The 24,790-nt window shown below is 43.7% G+C and overlaps 1 protein-coding gene across 4 annotated transcripts in view; it reads right to left on the minus strand.

Moving 5' to 3' along the window:
* The window catches only part of LOC147903809 (putative metal-nicotianamine transporter YSL6), a 32,599-nt gene extending 11,065 nt beyond the window's left edge, over positions 1–21,534 (minus strand). For 2 of the 4 annotated variants that reach the window (XR_015540798.1, XR_015540799.1), the window contains exons 1-2: positions 21,382–21,534; positions 21,204–21,301 (exon numbers count right to left, since the gene is read on the minus strand). Coding sequence is in view for 2 of the 4 variants with exons in the window: in XM_087372940.1 (XP_087229066.1) it covers positions 20,966–21,037; positions 21,204–21,301; positions 21,387–21,491 (275 nt within the window). In the remaining 2 variants the exon portion in view is untranslated. Of the gene's footprint in view, positions 1–20,965; positions 21,038–21,203; positions 21,302–21,381 lie in introns of all 4 variants that reach the window. The other 2 variants (XM_087372940.1, XM_087372939.1) reach the window with 2 other exon arrangements.
* Between the last annotated feature and the right edge of the window lie 3,256 nt (positions 21,535–24,790).

Genomic DNA, 24,790 nt, shown 5'->3' on the forward strand with positions numbered 1-24,790 from the left:
AGAGAAATTTTCAGAATCCTCCAAGTTAAGAATGGTCAGTCTACACTTAACAGCAACGGCTAGTGCATGGTGGAGTGCACTGACCACAGATGGGTTAGCCCCAAGGAAGTGGAAGGGCTTCAAGAAAGCCTTCTACCAGCAGTTCATGCCTAAACAGTTTAGAGACCATGTTCTTCAAGATTGGGACAGCTTGCACATGGATGCAGGAGATACAGTGGATGGGTACAACCAAAAGTTCTGGGATGCTTATTTGCAGGTTGCACCGTTCAAAAAGATCTCCAAAGGCACCCAGATGAGGAAGTACAGAGCAGGTCTCACTCCAAGAATTCAGGCAGTAGTGAATGCTTTGGGGGCAAAGAATATTCAAGATCTTATGCATTCAGCCTCAGTAGCGAGTCTTGAGCCGCTACAAGATCCATCTACAGTGCCATCCTTGCATGCGGGACGTGCTGATAAAAAGAAAACTGATTTTCCAAAATCAGAAAAGAAAGAGTCCCCCAAGGCTGAAAAGAAAGGGTTTCAGCCTCAGAAGCCAAGGGGTACTCAGTTTTCAAAGACCTATAAGGGCAAATCTCTATTCACCCCTGAACAGATAGCGGAATTCCATAGAGATGGAAAATGCTTCAGGTGCAGTAAAGAGGGGCATGTGGCTGCCCAGTGCCCAGAAAAGCCTTCAACATCGAAGGGAAAAGAGGCAGAGAAGCCACGAGGACCGCAAAAGCCAATGGCGGGGGGAATTCCTGATATACTGGGTCATGCTTTGAACCCAGAAGAACGAGAATTGCTGCTATCATGGGGCAAAGTTAGAGACCAACAAGCGCTAATTTTATTTGATCCAGGGGCTACTAATAATTTCATATCAGAGGATCTAGCCCTGAGGCTGGGAATAAAGACGGAAGAGTTAGGCAGGGCTTTGGATGCCGATCAAATGTTTTGTGGGAATCCTGTGCCAGTTACTCCCCTGATAGGGAAGCTCCGTCTTCATGTTCAGAGTTATGTGGATCAGGAAGACTTCTTCATTTCTCCACTGAAACATTATGATGTAGTTTTGGGGATGCCTTGGTTTCACCGCAAGGCAGTGTAGTTGACTCTTCCTGAAAGAGTGCTGGAGTTTGTGCATAGGGGAAAAAATCAGCGTTTAATTGCCAGGAATAAAGGGGACACTATCCCCATTGTATCTGATGTTTCATGCGGTAAAGCAATAAAGTCTGCCATTTCTGCGTACATGGTTTTTGTAAAAGAAAAAGAGAATGATATGCATGCTGAAATGAATGATGCAGACAAAGATAAGTTCCAGTTTCTTGTAAACTTTAAAGATTGCTTTTCTGATGTTTTGCCAGGGGAGTTACCCCCAGAGAGACCAGAAGATCATCAGATAGAGTTAATGCCTGGTAGTGAGCCACCAAACAGACCCCCTTACAGAGTCAGTGCGACTTAGAGAGAGGAGATTATGGCTCAGGTACAGGACTTGCTGTCCAAAGGGTTGATTCAGCCCAGCTCGTCTCCTTTTTGTTCCCCTGTACTGTTAGTACAGAAAAAAGATGGTTCATTCCGTATGTGCGTCGATTATCGCGCACTGAACAAAATGACCATCAAGAATAGATTCCCTATTCCGCGTATTGATGATGTTCTGGATCAGTTAAATGGAGCTTCAATTTTCAGCAGGATAGACTTAAAGAGTGGCTACCACCAAGTGAGGATACAGCCTCAGGATGTGCATAAGACAACATTCCGCACAACATTCGGGTTGTATGAATAGTTAGTGATGCCTTTTGGGTTGACAAATGCTCCAACCACATTCAATAGAATGATGGATCGCATCTTCCGGAAGTACAGGCATTTTACGGGTACTTTCTTTGATGATATCTTAGTTTTTTCTAAGACAGAGGAAGACCACAGAGAACATCTTGCTATAGTGTTTCAAGAGCTGAGAAATCATCAGCTCTATGCAAACAGCAAGAAAAGTGAATTCTTCCTGGAAGAAATCCACTATCTTGGGCATATAATACCCAAGAATGGGATACAAATGGATCTAGCAAAGATCCGTGCCATTCAGGAATGGCCAGAGCTGAAAACTGTGCATGAAGTTCGAAGCTTTTTAGGCTTGTGTTCTTACTACAGAAGGTTTATCAGACATTTTGCTGATATCGCAGCTCCATTACATGACCTCACTAAGAAAAATGCAGCCTTCACATGGGGATTATCACAGAAGAAAGCATTCAATACACTCAAGGAAAGTTGACTACAGAGCCTATTCTGGTAGTTCCGGATCTGTATCAGTCTTTTGATGTGGATTGCGATGCTTGTGGAGAATGTGTTGGGGCTGCATTGCATCAGAATGGTCATGTAGTAGCCTATGAAAGCAGACGACTTCGGGATGCGGAAAGATATTTAGGAATCTATGAGAAAGATTTATTGGCTGTAATTCATGCCATCCATACATGGAAACACTATCTTTTGGGTGCAGATTTTACTGTCAAAACAGATCACCAAAGTCTGAAATACTTTTTGACTCAGACGAAGCTTTCAGAGAAGCATATGAAATGGGCAAACATGCTGTCAATGTATCATTTTCAGATTGTCCATACTCCAGGAATTCGGAACAGAGTGGCAGATGCCTTGTCCCGAAGACCCCAGGTCAATAATGTAACTATTGCTTATCATCAGGACCTGGAAGGCATGAGGGAACAATATGCTCATGATTCTGATTTTGGTGAAATTTTACAGCAAATGCAAGAGGGACAATCCACCAGTCACTATTCCCTGAAAGATGGGTATTTAATGAAAAATGATTGCCTATGCATCACCCAGGAGATGAGGAAAAAGATTTTGGGGGAATGCCATGCACCTCCCTATGCGGGACATAGAGGAATTACAGCAACAACTCTAGCACTAGAGAGGTATTTCTTCTGGCCAGGAATGCGGAAAGATATACATCAGTTTGTTACTGAATGCCTTACGTGTCAGAAAATCAAGTATGATAGACGGAAGGCACCTGGCCTACTTATGCCTCTTCCCGTGCCTCAGGCACCATGGGAAAGCATTACAATGGACTTTATTTTTGATTTGCCGAGATCAAAGTCAGGGAATGATGGGATTTGGACTATCATTGATAGATTCAGCAAGCAAGCTCATTTCCTTTCGGTTCGCAAAACCATAAAGGCAGATCATATGGCTAAGCTGTTCATGGCACAAATCTTTAAACATCATGGTATGCCTAAGTCCATTGTTAGTGATCGAGATCCCAGAATGACCAGTCTATTCTGGAGAGCTTTATTTGATAACATGGGGACGAATCTGAATTTTTCTTCTTCTTTCCATCCCCAGACAGATGGTCAAAGTGAAGTAGCAAATTCTACCATTTTGGATATGCTGAAATGCTACGTGGGTGACCAAAGTTCAGACTGGGAAAAGTACCTACCGTTAGTAGAGTTTGCTTACAATAATACAGTACATAGCTCTACAGGGAAAGCCCCTTTTGAGGTCATATATGGGAAGGTGATTTTGCCACCTATTTTGAGGACTAAAGATGAAATATTTGCAGCTGATCAGTTTGTCAGAGACCTCCAGACAGCTTACAGCCAAGTCCGGACAGCAATCGAAAGGTCTCAAGAAAAACATAAAAGAGCTGCAGATAAGCATAGGAGACAGTTAGATCTCAAGGAAGGGGACTGGGTATTTCTAAGGTTTGAAAAAGCTAGGCTCCGCAAGTTTAAAGGCAAATAGAAAATGTATGCAAAGTTATCTCCCAGATACTATGGCCCTTTCAGGGTTACAGAAAGAATAAATGACGTTGCATACAGATTAGCATTGCCAGAGCATTGGAGGATTCACAATGCATTCCATGTGAGTCTTCTAAAGAAATTCCAGGGACCAGAGCCTACAGAACCAGTATCAGAAGATCCACCAGAAGTGGATGAGCTGGAGGAAGTCCTTCAGCCAGAACAAATTGTGTACCATACTGTACGTAAAGGCCCTCAGGGTAAGCAATTTTACAGGTATCTTGTAAAATTCAAGAATTATACGGCATTAGATGCCAAGTGGATGGACGAAGACATGTTATCCGATCATCCACAGCTTTTGGATGTTTACAAGGAAGCTTAGAAGCCGAGGGGATGTCACCACAATGTAAATATCCTAAGTCAAAGTACAGTTGACCATTTATTTGATCATAATTAAAGAGTTTTATATGTGTTCATTATGGTCAAAGAGTTATTTTAATGGTCAAAGGATTGACTACGGTCAAAGATACTTGACTCTAGTCAAGTAAACCTGACTACGGTCAGAGAGTGTTGACTTCGGTCAACAAGACTTGGCATGCGCCAAGAGGGTTAACCTCGGTTAACCAAGATGTGCCAACTTCGGTTGGAGAGACTTGGCTATAATTAAGGCGCCTTGACCTTTGGTCAAAGCTCTTTACTTATAATCAAGAGTGTTGACCAGAGAAAATATATTTATTTATTTATTGGTATATATATATATATATATATATATATATATTTGTTTAGATGTGCACATGTGTTCAGTGGGGACGCCCACCGTGACTAGGATTAGTCCACAGTGTGTTATTTGCATGCAAAGCGCTAACAATTGATGGGTACCATGGTGGTGCGCTTTAATTAATTGTTGCAGGTACTAGCAAGGATTATTTTTCCTAAGCGAAATGGGAGGCATTTAGGAGGCGGTTCGTGTGACCGAGAGCTTTGAAGACTCCAGAATGGCCCTTAGTGGCTTGTAATAGGATTTAGTCTAGATTTTAGACAAGTGGCATGTTGCCAATTTGAATGGAGCTTGAAGCTCTTGTAAAAGAAGGATTTTTCACGTTTTGAGAGAGAGACTTACGAGACAGCTCTCAGATTTGCCTGTAAGGGTTAGTGACTCAGATTTAGTTGCCGGTCTGGTTGAGGCTTGGACGCTCGAGATCAGCTGCTGCTCTTGGCAAGGGATTGGTGTTCTTAAGGGTGATGCTAGTCTAAATGAATGTATCTAGTGGAGTAAAGTGGTCCTGATGAACAACCAATCTCTGGCCTATCTAAATCTAACAGTGGCCAGGAGTATTTGCAGAGAAGGCCTGGTTTATTGGAAACAAATCTGGGACCCCAAGAGAGGTAATTGGTGGGCTTTGGGCAAGATTTGCTGTGTATTCTCCCTGACTACTCAAGAAATTTCCTTCTGCAGGTCAATCTTAACTCGAGCTGGAGACAACTGGCCATCGAACTGCATCAAAGCTGAAGGAAGGAGACTCCACCACTGATTTATTGGGAAGGTACAGCTCAGAAAACTGTCTGCTAAAGTCGTCTACAGAAACTTGATGGAGTAGAAAATGGAGACAGTAGATCTTAACAGAAAATGGAACTTACGGTCAGCTCCGGGCTGGTGGCACCCAGAAGATTCAAAGAGATTTGGGGCAAGGGAAAATTAAGTTTTCTCCTCTGGAAAGTGCTGAATAAGTGGCTGTCAGTTAGAGCCAGCCTAGCAAGGAAATTTCATGTTAATCCCCTATGTCCATAATGTGGTAGTGCAGAGGAGTACATTCTGCACTTATTCAGGCATTGTCCAGTCTGGAGGCGGTTATGGCTAAAGATTGGGTCGGCTGTCAGGAAGACAGGACTAAAATCAAAATTTCAGTTAGTTACTGGCTGGAAATTAGCAATCCTTGGGAATTCTTACGGACTCCCTTCAACATTCAAAGAATTCTGGCCATTTTTGAGAGGAGCAATGTGCTACGCCATTTGGATTGTTAGGAATCAGATAGCATTCCGGGATAATCCCGGCCCACGCGGCAAAGAGCCTTGGTTATTCTATTTTGCCAAATCAGTCATTCTCAACAAAGCCAAGATTGTAGAAGTCTCCCATTCTCTGGTTAGCCAATATCTCAGGGATAGTGGGCGTTTCCTCTACTAGGAGCTTAAGCACGCTTTCATAGCACAGACCTAAGGCTTTCGCCTACGTTGTTGGCCACATTTTTGTAACGGTCGTTTTGGGACTGACCCCCCCCTCTCCCTCTCGTCCTGCTACGTGCACTTTAGTTGCCTTGGAAAGTGTGAGTATTTAAAACCTACTCCCTCATCTTGAATGTGATTCATGTTTCGGAACCTTATTTTTTATAGCTTAAGGCTTGCATATTCCATGTGATAGTCTGGGATGCTCTTCTATGGCTGCCAATGTTCCTTCCTATGCCAATTGTAATGTGATTCTCCTACCCTAATGTCCAAATCAAGGTCTGATTGCTGCTTTTTCTCCTTGAGCTCTGTTTCAATGCTCCTTTTTAATGTTGGAATCCACCTTTTGTTGAGCTGTAGATTCAGCTTTCTTTTACTTCAAGGCTGTCCACTGGCTTTTAAAATGCTTCCAAAAGTGTCTCTATACTGTGATTCCTATTTTCAACGAAACTACGCCATCCACTGGCTCTTAAAGTGTTTCCAAAAATGCCTCCGGCCACTCTCTTTTCTTGTCGCATCTTCAATGCACTTTTCAAATTTGCCAACCTTTTCCTTGAGCTCTAGATTTTCCTTCTGCAGTTGTTAAACCTCCTATTGTAGGAGAAGAAAATGATCTACCCATGGGATTCCAGAATCCACATCAGTCCATTGGGGATTTTGGCTCCTCGTTTGCAGCCCTGGTGCTGTTTTGGAAGCCTCTTTGCCCTCTTGTTGCTATTTATGATGGTGATCAAAGCAAAAGAAAGCTTACACTTCGGGACCGTGCTGAAAGTAGCAGGGAATTGATGTCTTCCTGGTTGGAGTAAATTCTAAAGGAACTGAGCATATGCTTCAGCTAGACTTGAAAGAGCAGCAATGTTTGCTAAACTCATATACCTTTAGGTGTTTGGCAAACCTAGATTTATGAAAACACATATGCAGCATGCGGCTTTGGAGGCCACCCTATGGCCTTCTCGTTGCCATTTATTATTCCAATCACAATCAAAAGAAAACTTTTGGGATCCTGCTGAAATTAGCAGGGAATCGATGTCTTCCTGGTTGGAGTAGGCTCTAAAGTGAACTGCGAATATACTTCAGTTACAGCCTTGAAAGAGCAGCCACTGTTTGCTAAACTCAAATACCTTTAGGCGTTCGGTTAAACCTGGAAACATGGAACACAATATGGAGCTTTAAACTCAGAGAATGGCTGTCAAATTAAGCACAAGTAAACTCAGGGTATCTGTTGATACAGCCGCCCAACTCAGATTGGAAATTTCAGCACTGTGCAGCCTTATGCTACCAATGCTGTGATGGAGTGAGTGGAGAGTGAGAGAGAGTAGGAGACGAGAGTCAACAATGTGTGGGTGTGAAGAATGGATAATAGGCACACCACAACCCATGAGTTTTATTCATGTGGTAGGGTTAGGGTGGAACTAGTTCAACGAACCGGTTTCACATTGTATACAAACTATAAATGTTACATAGGGCCTTTACACCCCAACAACCTCCCACTTAAAGGCAATATGCCCGTAGGAGAGCGAGAGAAAAAAAAATACAGCAAGTGTACAATGATATACAAGACCAACACAAATCTGAAAATGGCCTCATCCAACACCCATGAGTGATCTGCAATGTGCAAACCGCTCGGCATGTAAACTCTTCGTCAGAAGATCTGCAGGATTATCATCCGTGTGAATCTTGACAAGCTGAAGCAACTTGCCATCAATCACCTCACGGATAAAGTGGTACTTCACATCAATATGCTTCGTCTTTGCATGGAAAACAGGATTTCGTGCCAACTGGATGGCACTCCTGACTATCACAATGCAAGAACGGAACATCACCAGGGAATCCCAAATCTGCCACAAGCCGAGCAAGCCATAAGGCCTCCTTGCAAGCCTCAGCAGCTGCAACATACTCTGCCTCAGTAGTAGACAAGGCAATGCATCCCTGTACACAAGATATCCATGAAATTGCACCACCTGTAAAAGTGAAAACATAACCAGTAGTAGACTTCCGGTTATCTGGATGACCTACATAGTCCGAGTCTGTGTACCCATGAACAATGGCATCATGCTTACCAAAGCAAATGCACATCTCCTTCGTACCCTTCAGGTATCTCATGACACCTTTCACTGCATCCCAATGTTTCTTCCCAGGGTTTGCCATATATCTGCTAATGACTCCCACTGCAAAGGCAATGTCAGGCCATGTAGCAACCATGGCATACATGAGACTACCGCAAGCTGAAGCATAAGGTATCTTGGCCATCTTTGCCCTCTCAGAATCACTCTGCGGGCTGTCCTTAGCACTGACTTTCAAATGTGGAGGCAACGGAGTAGAAATAGTCTTCCCCCCTTCCATATGAAACCTATGCAAGACCTTGTCAATGTATTCCTCAAATGCTGATTTCTGTCCCGAGTGATACGCATACCTAAAATGTGGCTGGCATGTCCCAAATCCTTCATGTTGAAGGTCTGATGCAAACCCTTTTTCAAGACATCCATCTCCTTAAGAGATTTACCGGCAATAAGCATATCATCCACATATAAAATGAGAAATAGCAAACTACCATCTGATACCCTCTTGGTGTACAAGCAGTGATCTATGTCACTTCGCCTGAAGCCTTGGGATTTCATGAAAGCATCAATTTTATGATACCATTCCCTTGGTGCCTGTTTCAAACCATAAAGGCTCTTCTTGAGCTTACACACAAGATCCTCTTTCCCCTTTACTGCAAAACCCTCAGGCTGCTGCATGTATATCTCCTCATGGAGATCACCGTGAAGAAAAGCAGTCTTCACGTCCATCTGAACCAATGCCATGTTTTCATGTGCAACCAAGGCTAACACATTCCTTAAGGTTGTCATCTTAACCACAGGTGAAAAGATCTCATCAAAGTCAACACCATATTCCTGCTTAAAGCCTTTGGCAACCAGTCTGGCTTTATACCTCGGCCTAGCATTTGGTATCTCTTTTAGCCTGTAAACCCATTTGCATGGCAATACTTTTTTACCATTAGGCAATGGCACCAAATCCCAAGTTTCATTTTTCTTCAGAGAATCCATCTCTGACTTCATGGCAAGCTCCCACTTGAGCTTATCATCCCTCTGCATTGCTTCCTTGAAGCATGAGGATTCACCACTATCCGTAAGCATGACATAATCAGCCCCTGGGACAAACCTATCAGGTGGTCTTGTGATCCTAGTGGACCTCCGAACCCTATGTTCCTGACCTTCTGCTGGCTGTTCAGCCCGCATATCATCATCATTTGGCATGTGTCCTTCAAGGTACGGTTGTAAGATAATGTCAGGAAGCTCCTCAAGCGGTGGCATAACATTTGGGAAATCGTTTCCCTCTTCCTGTTGGTCATCAAGACCATCATTTGCAGCATGATTGGGCTGATTTTGGGGCTGTTCTTGCTGCGGTACAGCCCTCTCGTTTTGCTGTCCAGGATGTGCATCTTCATCATATACAACCCTTTTGCCTTCTGGAGCATTCATGGGCTGTTTGTGCATCCTATTTTCATCAAAGATCACATCATTGCTGCATATGACTTTCCTTTGTGCGGGATCCCAAAGTCTATATCCCATCTCCCCATCATCACCATATCCTAGGAATACACACTTATGAGACTTAGGCTCGAGTTTGTTGCGCAAATCCTTGCGGATATGTACGTACGCTACGCAACCAAAGACTCGCAGATGCTTATAAGAAGGAGGCTTTCCACTCCATATCTCTTCTGGCACCTTATTATCCAGCCTCTTATTAGGCGATCTGTTGATGAGGTGAATGGCCGTTTGCATGGCCTCTGCCCAAAATCCATGGGATAGTGCAGCATGTGACAACATTGACCGAACCTTCTCATAAATGGTTCGATTCATACGCTCTGCAGTTCCATTTTGAGGTGGGTTATAAGGAGCACTGATCTCTCTTTTAATACCCTTGGAGTCACAAAATGCATCAAACTCCTTCGACACATACTCCCCTCCATTGTCAGAACGCAGGCATTTGAGTGTCTTACCCGTTTGGTTCTCAACCAAGGCAAGCCACTTCTTAAATTTCGTGAAGGTATCACTCTTCGAACGAAGAGGACTGGCCCACACTTTACGTGTGGCATCATCAATGAATATAACAAAATACTTTGCCCCCCCGAGTGATAGATTTGGCATTTCACATGTGTCTGTATGCACAAGCTCTAACTATGAGCTTTTCTTACCCAAACCCCTCTTATGAGGACACATATTTTGTTTACCATAAATGCAATGCTCACAATTTTTCAATTCTGAAAATTTAAGAGACGGGATATAACCAAGACGAGACAACTCTTCCATTCCTCTTACACTCATGTGTCCAAGCCGGCTATGCCACAATGAAACCTTTGGCGGCTCGGCAACAGAAGCATCACCAGATACAACAATTTTTCCAGCAACTAATGGATAGAGAGTGTCCATCTTAGGACCCCTAGCAACAACCATGGAGCCCTTTACTATCTTCCACTTCTGAGCACCAAAAGTGGTTTGATATCCCATATCATCAAGCTGTCCCGTACTAGGACGTAGCGTACATCATGAAGCATGAAAGCTGAACCATCATAGAGCTGCAATTTCACGTCACCCATTCCCTCTATGAGGCATGCATGATTATCTCCCAAATACACATATTGAGGCTTCTGAACACGGTACTTGCTGAAGCTGTTCTTGAAAGGAGTAACATGGAAAGAAGCCCCTGAATCAATCAGCCATGTGTTAAGATCTGAGAGACACCCCGCATGTAGAGAGTGTGCACTCATAGTAGAGGTAAAAAGAAGATCTGAAGAGCAATGGCTGCCATCAAACACATAATTCAGCTCCTCTATCTTGACAGAAGACTTCTTAGAATGAGGCACAATGGCCTTCGAATCATCACTTGCATCTGCCTTTTGCTTGCCCTCTTTCTTTTCTGCTTTCAACTTCCAACATTGCTTTTTAAGATGTCCCTTTTTGCCACAATGATCACATTCAACATCCTTTTTGGAGCGGGACTTGCTCCTACCATTTCTGTCCTGACTCTTGCCTCTATTCTTGGTTCGGCCACGTGCTTGCAATGCATTCCCTTTCCCACTTGAGTTGTTCTTTCGATTCATATCTTCCTGCAGGATGGCACCCTCCACATCTGCCACATTTAAGAGAGGATTGGAGTTGCTTGTGGCTGTCCTGAAAGTGTCCCAAGATTCTGGCAATGAACCTAAGAGAATTACAGCCTGTACCTCCTCATCTAGTTTCAGCCCTTGTACAAGCACTTGGCTGAATATGCTTTTAAACTCATTTATGTGTGCACTGACCGATGTTCCCTCTTTCATCTCGAGACTTGTAAGCTTCTTGAGCCAATAAACCTTGCCTATGGCACTCTTTTGAGAGTAAGTGTTCTCTAACCGCTGCCACATTGCCCATGCATTGGGCATATCCCGTATCCCAGGAAGAAGAGAAGCCACAACTGATAGCATGAGTGTGGAACGCGTAAGCTCATCTATGTTGAGCCACTGCTCATCACTAATGGCGGAGGGCTTGACACCCTTTTCCCTTATAGGGAGATGCTGACTCTTCTGCAACGAAACATTGTACACCTGGGTCCTCCAGATGTCGTAGTTCTTAGCACCCTCAAGCTTCCGGATGTGGAGCAAAGATGAGCTCTCTCCTGATGAAGCCATATCAGCAAATAGAACCAAGAAATAAAGTGTGTGACTCCCTGCAAACACTTAGAAGTGCTCAGCAAAGTATCTCCAAAGCGCGGAAACACTCCCAGATAAATAACACCTCCCACTTGCTGCAGAAACGGTACAGCAAGCTTTAATGACAATTATAGCACTCGAAAATGCGGTACAGCAGCAGGAAAGCTCCACCAAAACTGTCCAAAAACAGTAAATGATGGTACAACACCAAAAAACAAGTGTTCAAGGACGAAACGAGACTCAAACAGTCGTGAAACTGTCCCGAAACAGTGAATTACTGTTATACTCAGAAAATGGCACAATTTCCCCAACTTAAAGTGCTCAATTAGTGACCAAAAGGCATGTAACAGTCCCCCAAACTGCGGCAAACAATTCAGAACTGCAAATAGGCAAAAGCACCTTGATTTGAACACTTTTGACGAGGATTTATGGCATGTACTTCCTGCTACAGTTTGTCCAATGCACAAGAACACCTCTGTCTTCAAAAGCCCCTTGATTAGAGCTCAATTTCTGAACATGTGAGGCATGTACGGCATCCAATAGCTTCCTCCTAAATGCATATGCATCCAAACCACAAAAGCCCTTTGAACGGCAAGTGCTATCCAAGCACAATAGGCATCAAAAGTGCTCTCAATGCATCAATAGCATACCCACTGGTGCAATCACAGTGTTATGTGACGAATGTCACGCAATATCACTGCCAAAGTGCCCAAAGTGATAGGTACCTGCGAACCACGACTCCCCAAGTGGACTATATTCACAAGGAGGGTCTAGAGAGCAAGTACCTTAAGAGTCAAGAGTTTTCGAAGTGTCACAAAATCACCATTGGATGCTCACAAGGGTGTGCCACCACTACACAAACACGCCCTTCGAACCACGTCGCAAATGGGATTTTCCAAGGCCCGTAACGGGGGCACTCTTCTTTCCCTTTAGAAGTGCGATAAATAACGGTTTAAGGACGCATTCGCACCGGGGGGGGATATGCCCCGTTATGACACCCGTTGAGAAGAACGGGAATTTTCTTTCAAACCTCTTATCTCACAAGCACGTTTTTCACCTCTTCCAACATCCCCAAAATGGCAATTCTAGACGTTGTTTCCCCAGATCTGCAGTGTTCTGCTCTTGGTCTTGCTACGTTCAGGTTGCTCTGCGCACCTGCGTTCGGGATGCTCTGCGCGTTCTTTCGCTCCACGCTGTTCTGTGTCGTGCAACGTTCTGATAGCCAGCTTCTGCACCCGCTGCACGGTTCTGCGCGTACGACCTTCTCTGTGCGCTCTTTACCTCCGCGCAGTGCTCTGCCGTCCTGCTCGTCACGCTTCTGCGTCTTCTCAACGTTCGGTTGGAGTTGCTTCGCGTGTGGTTGTCGCCGGGTATTCGGGGGTTGTCGCCAAGTGTGCGGGGTGTGTGGGGGGTGTGAGCTCCCAAGCTCTGATACCAATTGATGGAGTGAGTGGAGAGTGAGAGAGAGTAGGAGACGAGAGTCAACAATGTGTGGGTGTGAAGAATGGATAATAGGCACACCACAACCCATGAGTGTTATTCATGTGTTAGGGTTAGGGTGGAACCGGTTCAACGAACCGGTTTCACATTGTATACAAACTATAAATGTTACATAGGGCCTTTACACCCCAACATGCTGAAGGCTTCAGATCGAGCCAGTTGTTATATGAATATTACTTTCCTTCTTATAGCTGCTTCTGCTCTTATTCAAAACTTCAGCACCAGTCAATTTCTCCCAGACTACCAATGCACTTCAGATGGTTTTTGTCTGAGCCCTAACTCTGCCTCTCAGGTCTGTGAACTGTTTTGGTTGAGTAATTCGACTGACCGTGTCACCTAAGAAGGAAGGCATAGACTTGTTGCGAGTTACTAAATTAGGCTAGCAAAACAGTAAGGGAGCAAGGCCACTGCTGTATTATGGTAGTGAAAAATGACAAGCAGCAGAGATAATGGGGGTGTTGGAGCTAATCCGGCCTCCATACCTCAGCCTCTAACCTTCTGGGTTGGGCCATGGAAGTGCACCCAGCCCAGAATGGGTAAGGGAGCACAGCTGGTTCAGGGCCAAAAACACGAGAGAGAGAGAGAGAGAGAGAGAGGGAGAGAGAGAGAGAGATTATTGCTTTATTGCATTTTCATTATCCACAAAGCTGAGATGAACTAAGGAACCAAAACTTCCTAGATGTTTTGAAAGACGCCTCTTGCTTGTCTATCAAGGGATCATGTATCTATGAGTGCTTGGGTCAAAGGAAATTAAAGCTAAGTAAGATCACTCAAAAGGAGCACTGCCAGAGATAAATCTCTAGATATCCATGATGGACAAAAAATTGCAAGTCATTTTCGAAAAGCTCTGTGGTGTCCTCCAATCGGTCTATTTAGACATTTGTGGTGACATGAGACACTCCAGCCATTTGCTGTTAAAGATTGGTTTCCTTGTTATGTTGTACTAAAGTAAGATGTAGCTCTCACTCTGCACTCTATGATTTCAAGGGCTGGCAGTTATAGTTGATTGATTAAACTGAGCGTTTCACGTAAGCGGGAAAGGCATAGACATACTGAGTGTTCTACTAAGCAGGCGAGCAAAACGGTGACTTGAAAGGCTGCTGATGTGTTTCTAGGTGTTGGCAAAGGTGATGCAAAATGAAGCATGGAAGAGCTGATGATGGAGATAATCTTGTCTCCATATCTCAGCTTCTAACCTGCAGCCAAGAATGGCATTAAGGGACTACAAAGTGGCTAGTGCACGGGCAGGAACACATGCACACATGCGTGTGTGTGTGTGTGTGTGTGTAATATCCTGCTGGATGCCTCCCTTGCTGATTTGTGATTATTTTGACTTTTCCAATTTTCAGTTAACCTCTTGGCTTTTTCCAAGTGCCTACTTGTAATCTTTATACTTTTGTACTTCATGGTGGGTTTTCACCTCTTCTGAGGTTTCCCACGCAGAAATATAAGATTTCAATTGAAAAAAAAGAGTGTGTGTGTGTGTGTGTGTGTGTGTGTATGTGTGTGTGTGTGAGAGAGAGAGAGAGAGAGGCTATTAAAAATCTTCGAAAGACCAAAGGATCTATGAGACTGAAAAAACCAAACACAAAGAGCTGAATGGGTGGAACCTCTACACCCAAGACAAGTGCAACACAACCATACAAACACTAATACATCAAATGTCTGATCCTATGGAGAGGACGGAAGCTGTGGTGTGGCATGCGATGGTCCTTGTGGAAGGATCAAGCCCATGGGAGATCTCGGTGATGCATGAGGCTGTGATGGCATCAAACTGGCGATGATCAATGTGTATGGTATGCCGTGGTCTCCTCCCTGTGGCCCTACGTTGGATAAGTGCCACTGTCACACCCCACAGCCTTCTCATTGGTTTGGTGAACATAGAGGAAAAATCCCTGAGCCTAATCTATGCATCAACCCATGTCTCTTGCTCCGGACCTCGGCTACATCATCTCCCTAGGACCTGCTGGTCCGTGCTATCTGGCTGGAGAAACTCAAATATCACACTCTGAGTGGACCCTCACTGAGCACCCTGATCTCATTTATGTGCCTTGAGCAGATGGTCTCTGTGTCGGACTACCTCAGGTAGAGAGAGGTCCGAACCCTTCCCTAAAAAGACAAAGGTAATGACCTCGAATTTCGTAGTATACAAGGCATTTGAAAGCAAAGTGCTTCTCCAACTCAATCTTCTACAGATCACACTAAGTGCAAATGCGTCCTTCTCTAGGTATGCCCTCAGCCCACCCACTCTCGATGCATGGTCATTACAATGAGACATAGAACTACCCGATCGATACCGTTAAGGATTGGGGAAGGTGGATCCATGTATGGCCTAGTGGATCAATGAAGCCCCCCTTTCTGTCCATATGGAGCCTCAGACTCCCAAACCATCTATGTGTACGTGTGTACCAATACCTGTGATTGCTCTCAACGGCTAAAGACATGGAGCCATCCATGGTCGAGGGATCATTTGATAGCCAACCCCCATTGCAAAATTGGGCACAGACTCCCACGTTTTTGAAGCTGCCCTCTCCTACATCTATAAAAGAACCTCCATCATTTGCACACCTCTCTCCCCCCTTGCTGCTGCATACTCTCCTATAGCTCCTTAAGCAGCAACTCCCATAGTAGCTCCTCTTGCCTTTGCAGCTCCTTCCCTACAAGTCTAGCGGTACTTCTTCCTGCTCCTTCCTCTGTAGCAGCTCCTCCTACTCTTGCAGCAGTAGCAGCAGCCCCTTTTGCAGCTCCTCCTGCTCCTTCTGCAGCAGCAGTAACCCCTTCTCCTTGTGAAAAAAACAGACTTTTTCGAGAATGCAAATGTGTGCAATGCATGCAAAATTTGAATGCCAATTGGCCCTCCAATGGGGAAGAGCACCCTCGTGAGAATACTTGTTTCTATTTCAACCTACATGCAAGGTGGGAGAGAGATGGCGGATGAATGCAATGTGGTAAAGAGAATGCTACGTGAGATTCACAATGGAAGGGTGATACCCTTTCATTAATGTCCCTTGATATACTCAAGTTCCATCTTCCCATTTATACCTACCCTTATCCTATGACCCATGCACCTACCATTCAATGCACTCTAATGCACCCTTTCCCTTTCCTATTGCCCCTAGGACCTAGACGCGTGTGTGCACATTTTTATTAATAGAATAAGTATCACATGTCCAAATTCGATGCCGTCTGAAGTAGTGGCTCCAGCTCGACTAGTCCTATCTACTCAAATGATCCGCCGCCATAACAAACCAGTCGGTGTCCATCATAACTACATATACATGTTACACCATTGGCGTATAACATATAATAATGTTTTCAATGTCTACTAATCACGGATTAGTGATTTCTCTTGTCATGACACGCCCTCCTGCTTGAATGGGCAGAAGTCCTCTTCTGGATCCTCTCGTCTCTTTCTCTTGCATACGCTTCTCTTGTACTTCTGCATTTGCATCTCCTCTTCATAATCTGCAAATATTCTTCTCTTGGCAGTACATGATCTCTTCTAAATTAAAACTTAAATCCCATCTTCAAGTTCTGATTCCTCTTGATGCTGAATATTCAAAATGCAAAAGTACCACTGCAGTGCTTCTTCAATATCTCTTCATACTTAGAATTCTCTTCTAAATACCAAGCTGCTGAAATCTCTTTATAGTAACCTGCTCAATAAGCTGAAACATATTCTCAACAAACCGGTCAGTATTAAAACGATTCTCTCACCCAAATGTGTTATTGAACTAGATAAACTTTGGCTATATATGATTTTGCGATGGAGAACTACTTAGTCTATAGAAACTATAGACCTTCAATCTCTTTTTCCAACTCTTCTATTTCAGCCCTATTCATCCTATCAGACGCTCTACACGGAGTTTTCTCCATCTATACTCCACAATGAATATGTCTACTCTCTATTCAGTTCACACATCCATACACCAATGTTGGCTGAATGGATAGCATTTACTCTTGGTTCTATGTTCACCTAAAGTCTTGGGATAAGGAGGTAGAAGCCTCACCCTCCTGCTTGGATGCTTTGCCTTTCCCTTTTACAAAATCGGTTTTCGCAATTTTGGCTAATAGAGTAGGACATTTATGCCATGGATGCCCTAGCTTATGTTTCTTACATCCGAAACATTTACCCTCCTTAATTAGCTTTTTCTTCTCATCATCAGTCATGGAAGGAAATGGTATCCATCCAGGACGTGATTAGCTGTTAACATTTTGTACAATGGCTTTCTCATTTCCTTTGTTGAAGGGTTTACGAGGATTCAATTTCCTCTCAACAATCTCAGCCAATTTAGTGAGGTCTTTCAAGGTGGTTGGGTTGAACATTTCAACCTCATAACTCACTTTCGGGGTTAGGGCTGCTAAATACTTCTTCCTTTTATCATCCTCATTCTTCTCAGGTAACTCTAAAGAGAGTTTTCAGAACCTAGCTGTAAATTCAGCGTTACTCTCGTTATCGAATTGCCTGAACCTTTCCCAGCGGAAAGTTAATTCTTCTTCATGCCTTGGAGGCATGAAAGTGGCCTTAAGCTGCTCTACAAATTTGAACAATTGAAGAATAGGCTCTTTTCCTGTTTGTGATAAGGACCACCGCATCAAAGCATCCTTCTGTAGATGCAGTGTGGCAAGAGCAAGCTTCTCCTGGTCAGTCTTATCTTGATGGGCAAAATATAGCTCAAAATGGCGAATCCAATTGAGGATCTTATCCACCTCCCTTGCCCCATCATATTTGGGGAACTCAATTCTCTCTCACGGTTGGAATTTGAACCTCTTAGAAGGGGTACTCAACTCTTCATTCCCAAAGTTTAAAGTCCTCTTAGTCCCTAATCTTGTCATAATGGACTCCTCAATCATATTGCTAAGCTGGAAAATTAGCTTATCAACAGGAGTCTCCTCTCTTCCTCTTGCACTTGGATTATAATCCATGTGTGCTGGGTTTTGAGTTGAAGGCGTGAACTCATCACCTTGTTCTTCGCTGGTCTCATTTCTTCTTTCATTACGAAAGGAGAACTCCCTATCAAGAGGTTCTTGAAGGAGAGATGAAGGTAATTCTATACGTGGGTTATCATACTCAATATGTGTGTAACTCTCATCTACATTATCCTCTTCAGGAGGAGGTGATGGTGTTCTCTCCCTATGTCCTTCTGGTAGTGGAGGAAAAAGGACAAGTTCATTATTAAATATCCCTCCTCCTTCTATTCTTTCCTTTTAGTAATACAAGAGAAAAGGGGTTTATTTTACAGCAAAAGTCAAGTGTTGTAGAGTTGGCGGTACTTATCCGACTCCTGCTTCGCTTGTGTCGAAAAACTACTTCATTTGACCTCTTCTTCCTTCTCTTTTAGCCTTTCTTCCTTGTTTTTATGCTATAAACTGGTATACTCCGTTTGGGCTACTTGTTTTGAGCGGACTGGAGTTCTAGATACCGTTATAGGGGGTACTTGATGGGTGGATCACCCCCTTAAAATCTTGTTCCGATCCGACTTTCCGTTGGGCAGAAGGGGAGGGGTCCCTTTTCCTCACGGTTTAAGGATTTTAAGGGTACATTCACATTGGGGGGGGGGGGGACAATTCACCCCGGCAAGACACCCCGTTCACCGTCCAAGACCAAAAATTTTCAGAAAAATCCCTTCTTTCGAAACATCATAGATTGGTCGGTCGGAAGATGGAAAAGTTTGCCTCAAGAATTCGGGAGGGAGACAGAAAGTTTTCTCCGCAACGATTCTGCCCGTGGATCTCTCGCCCTCTTCTCGTCCCGCTCGTGGACCGTCACGGCTCTGATACCAAATGTGAAAAAAAAAGACTTTTTCGAGAATGCAAATGTGTGCAATGCATGCAGAATTTGAATGCCAATTGGCCCTCCAATGGGGAAGAGCGCCCTCGTGAGAGTACTTGTTTCTATTTTGAGATGGCGGATGAATGCAATGTGGTAGAGAGAATGCTACGTGAGATTCACAATGGAAGGGTGATACCCTTTCATTAATGTCCCTTGAGATCGCTCAAGTTCCATCTTCCCATTTACACCTACCCTTATCCTATGACCCATGCAACTACCATTCAATGCACTCTAATGCACCCTTTCCCTTTCCTATTGCCCCTACGACCTAGACACGTGTGTGCACATTTTTATTAATAGAATAAGTATCACATGTCCAAATTCGATGCCGTCTGAAGCAGTGGCTCCAGCTCGACTAGTCCTATCTACTCAAATGATCCACCGCCATAACAAACCGGTCGGTGTCCATCATAACTACATATACATGTTACACCATTGGCATATAATATATAATAATGTTTTCAATGTCTACTAATCATGGATTAGTGATTTCTCTTGTCATGACACTCCTCCTGCAGCAGCTCTGCAACAAGTCCTTCTACAAACAGCCCTTTCTGAGGCAGCTCTGTAACTTTTTTTGCAGCAGCACCTCCTGCGCCCTCCTGCCAACTGTTTCCCAAAATTTTGTGGTGAAAGAATCCCTCTGCAATCCTACTCTCTCCAAGCAGCTATACTTAAACTTCGAGCCAAATCTGTAGCAAATTTACATGGTTTTCTGTATAGTTTTAAAGTGGCATCAGAGAAGTAGAAGCACACAGTTATGCTAAATCAGAATCTCGTTTTCAAAGCATTGGCTAAGTGTTACTGATGTGTGGAAACATGATAATTGTGCAGGAATCTTCCCTCAGGATTGGAGAGCCCTTTGGAGCCTTGAGCACCCTAGCTAGGCTATCTATTGAGACACTGTTGTGTAAATAGACTTACTACTCAGCTTTGAGATTCATTTTCATGTCTTGTGACATAGCTCCGACTATAGTGTAAGTCTTTCAGTTGGGTCTCAAGTTTGGAAAGTGTTGATAAACACCTTGGTCTTGTATCTCAGTGTAATAAAGAGCCTGGATAATGGGGGGAAAGGGGGGCGGGGGGGGCTGTCTTGGCCCCTTAATCATGTGTACATCTTTCAAGCAGTATTGTACATTTTAGTTTTCGTCTTGCAAATCTATTAAGCAAAGCAATATTCCACAATCTTGTGCAAAGCAAACTTGCCCCATCCCCTTTAAGAGAGCCACTGAAACACTTCATCAACATATAGTAAGAGCAGAAGCACCATGTGAGGGAGACAATGTTTGACGCCAATGTTGCTGATGAATGCTTGAGGCAGCCCCTCTTTAGTTTTAATACTGCATCCTCGCCTCCTATGATCCTTGTTATGTAACTTCTATGATGTAAGACCTCTAGGCACAGCAGCAACAGCAGATCGAATAGCAGCCAAAGCCTGAAGAACAGACTGATCATTGAGGTCACTGGCTGCATGCCTATAAATGTGTGTGGGCACGTGCAAGAAATGAGGCACTACGACCTAGTAAAAGTAGTAATGAGGATTAATTATTGTCCCTAAATGGTTAGTGGCCTCAGGTGTTACTACCATAGTTTAAAAATTTCTTGTGAGCATGGCCCAGCATATACCGAGAGGAAGGATCAGAGAAAGCTGCCATTTCTATGCTCCAGATGAAAAACCGACTTTGCATTGAAGTCAAACGTGAACATCTGCATGCTTTATAAGCTACAAATAGACGCAGAAATAGTAGTAAACGCTGCAGGAGATTGCATGCAATATGCCATCTCACGAATAATTCCTGAAAAGAGCAAACTTACTGGGGACATGATCTTCTTTCGATGAGATCAAATGACTTGCAGCTTCTCCTGGGTTACATGTCTTCTAAATATACGAAGTGTGACGACGCCTCTCAAGGCATAAAAAGGCCCAACACGAGATGTAATTCCCAGATACGCTAAAGGATAAAAGTTATAACTTCAAATTAAACTTTAAAGATAAGTTACCTCGTTGTGAACCCACGGGGAAACTTTTTAAGACCTGTGTTGCAGACGATGTAAGAATATTTTCTATAGCCCCTATTTGGTTTCAAGGAAAAACAGTTTTTTTGAGAGGCTAAGCAATTTTCGAATCGAATCTAGCATGGAAATCAATGGATAATCTAGAAATTTGCAATTATCAGACATCGAGCAGTTTTGTTGGCGATGGGCTTGTTAATTAGGCTACCGGAGTTAGGACTCTTACTGTATTAGTTTGACTCCCTGGACTGTATGAAAACTGTTGATGAGCACTGCAGTTGCCGTATCACTAGGGTAAGTGAGTTCGTAATCGACAATCAAAATCTGCTCAGCAGCCACAATGCTCTAATTAAGATAAACAACAGATATAGGTTGCAAGCCAATCCACATTTAAAAGCGTGTACCTTACAAAGAGGAAGCACCGCCACGAGACCAAGAAAACTGACTGCAAGTACATAGCAGCCCCATGACCTTGACCACTTGTATTAACGATATCATAAGTTCTTTGGTCCATAGGGATGAGGTACGTACTGAACCCATCTAAAAGGTTAAGGCAATAGTCATTGAGCTGAATGTTAATAGCTACGCTACTAAAAGTCAAGAGTCCTGTAAGGAATCATCTTCCGCAAGTGCGATCTCGATTAAATTTCAAGGAAGCACGGGGTATCACTTATTGAACAATGCAAGGTATCTCGTGATCTGGGAATGGCAAATGCAATCCGTACCACTAAAAGCGACGCCATAACATCAAGATCACTGTGTTTTCTTGTCTGGTGAAGGGCTTATGTGCAATGCCCATCCTAGTAAGCAAGCTCATCCAAGATTTGATGCAAAAAAAGTTAAGCAGGCCCGCCGATACATTGAGAGAGGGGATAATTCCAGTCGTCAAGCTGAGCTTATGAATGATGATGCAGAAAAGAGCGCCCAAAATTGCACTGACTACCACGGACCGTGACTTGAGCTGTCCACCGAGGGATCTCTCTGAGAGCAGCCTCCCCAAGTTTTCATTCTCTTCGTCTTGTTGGTTGAAGGAAGTTTAGAAGCACAGTGTCTTCGTCTTGTTGGTTGAAGCAAGTTTAGAAGCATCGACACTGTGTGGGATCTTTCCTGCGGCTGTCGGTTTCGATCTCGAATGCCATCTTCTTCCAAATCGGTAGCTGGCGAGAGATTCCCTGCTCGCATCTATACAGAAAGCCCATTGGAATTCCCTACTCGGATCTGCAATCAAAATGCAGAAGCTGATGATCAAGAGAGACTGCAATTCGAATGTGCATCTACAGAAAGCAATTCAACTTAGACAAATGAGCTTTCTTTATACGGACACAAGTTAAGTATTCCTTATGCACGTGAGAGCACGTGCTCTCCAAGGGAATGATACTCAAGGAACACTCCTCGCCGAGAGAGAGCTTACCCGCGTGACGACTGTGACTCGAAGGCTAGCAAGAAGCTGGCACCGCTAGCACTTTGTGCACCGTAGAAGTAATGATCTCGCTCAGCCTGCCCCAGAATTATGAAGGCATGGATGCTCTTCATTGGTGAAGGCTCAGGCAAAATCGAACCCCAACTTTTTTGGAGTAATGCTCAAGGCAACCACGGAGACATTCGCTCTTACAACGCTAGTAGGACACTCTCCGAGGAGGCTGGGTTCACCGCAGACCTGTTTCCACTCAAGGGAAATGTCCTGCTCATTTGAGCACCAGTGGAGGGAGGGTCGGTCCCACACGCCTGGAAAGGTAAGGTTGCAAAGGGAGGGTTGCATGGTTGCAGAGGAGGGATGGAGGCGTGCTATTGGCTAGACACTTTGCCCAATGCCTCCCGCACCCACGTGGCCGAAGGACTCCAAGGTTTTTCCTCAGACTCAAACGCTTTTCCCTTGCATGGAACCAGGTATAGGACCCACCAGTCTAGCGACATAGGCTTCCATAACGATTGCAAGTGGAACTAGGTGTTCACACAGTCCAACGGCACAATCCACCAGTTTGGCGACATAGGCTCTCATGACGATTGCAAGTGGAACCAAGTGTTCACACAGTCTAACGGCACTGTCTAGAGTTGGAGAGATATCTCGTGGTAAAGTTTGGACAATTCGCGTTCGACCTGGACCCCCTCCTACCCCTCCAGCACTGTTTGATGTGCCAATCACATCATACACAATCACCAAAAATTTATAGCCATAGAGCTGCATGGATGATTGGCCGGGCTTGACATGTGTACCAGTGAGCATCCGAACGTGCTTTCATGGTTTGCAGACATGCAGACAAGGTTGGGTTGGGTGCTTGTTTGTCTGAACCCAAGTTGATTGTGAGTGTGGAATTACTGGCGTTGAGACACATGCACGAATGTTTGTCTAAACCCAAGTTGTTTGTTTGAACCCAAGTTGTGGAATCACTAGCATTGAGACACGTGCATGCAATGTTTATGAGCGTGAGAAGGTGATTTAGTGTGCAGATTAACATTACAGAAGGCTAAAATTAGGCAATGGGATTTCAACTCCACCAACCCAAGCCTTTAACAATGTAGGTATGTGCCTCCTTCCTTTCGTCAAAGGCATCACAAGATGAGGAAAAGGGCTCAAGGAGGCCTTTCTCCCTAGGCAAGGGGGAGGAAAATGCCAACTAGCTCAAAGTGCTTTCATGAGCATCAAGGTTCAAAGGGACATGGCTATGGTAGTTTGATCCGCACATAGTCAGTGGTGATAGAGTGTCCAGAATGGTCTTCAAACTCATCTATTCCTGAGAGAGCATCACTCATTGATGCACTTTCTATGGATTTTATAACTCCATAGTCTTGCAACTCCTCTATTCCAGAGAGAACATCACTCATTATACTATCATGCATGATTTCCATAATTTTATAGTTACTCGGTTTGACTCCAAGAACTTTATCAGTATCCATGAAGCCATCCATGCTTGAAAAGATATCACTTTTGACATCTTTGCCCAAGTTCTCAATGTGCATGAACTCATCCACCCCGGATAAGGCATCACTTATGAAATCTTTTTCTTTCTCGGTATCAATAAACTCATCGACTTTTGATAAGACATCAGTGCTATAGTTGAGTGCATTGGAATCATCCATCTCTGAAGGAATAGAGTTTGGTACATTGGCATATTCTTTCAATTCTTTGATGTTGTAGTATACATTATGTTTATCATTAAAAACCACATGCCGAGTCTTTCCAATCTTTAAAAATTGCATGCTCCATCTCAAATCCTTACCTACCTCATAGTAGGGACCATCCAATGAGATTGAGTTATCATCCATACCATCATCGGTAACTTTTTGAATTCTCATATGTGCAAATGTCCAGTGTTCCACTTGTTCAAATCCCAAGACTTGACCTTCTGCTACATTCTTATTTGCAAATGATAACATTTGTAAAATATCTCCCACTCTAAAATCCAAAGATATGCACTCTGTATTCCTGATGACATGTGTTGGATAAGTCTTATCTCTGTCCCATGCAATAAATGCTTTGTTGGAAGTATTATAGGGCATAACATCTCCAAGGATTTCCATATCCCCACACTTATGCTTTAGCTCAACATGTGCACTAAGAATCCTTGATACGATAACCGCCACCTTATCTTCGCCAAGTCTTCTAAAGTGACAAATAGAATTCGGATCACTTTCATGGATTGTAGCAAATGCAATTACTTCTCTTTTGCAACATAGAATCACCTCCATCCCTGGAATAAATTTTGTAGCCATCTCCTTTGTGAGTTTCCTTTGCAAACAAGCTGTAACAACCGTTATAAAGAACATTAGTCTCTTCTCAATAATCTACTTTATTAATTATTTAAAAATCTAGAT

Source organism: Dipteris shenzhenensis, chromosome 3, assembly GCF_047967505.1.
Source record: "Dipteris shenzhenensis isolate YYH24624 ecotype China chromosome 3, Dip_SZ_1.0, whole genome shotgun sequence".
Lineage (NCBI taxonomy): Eukaryota > Viridiplantae > Streptophyta > Polypodiopsida > Gleicheniales > Dipteridaceae > Dipteris > Dipteris shenzhenensis.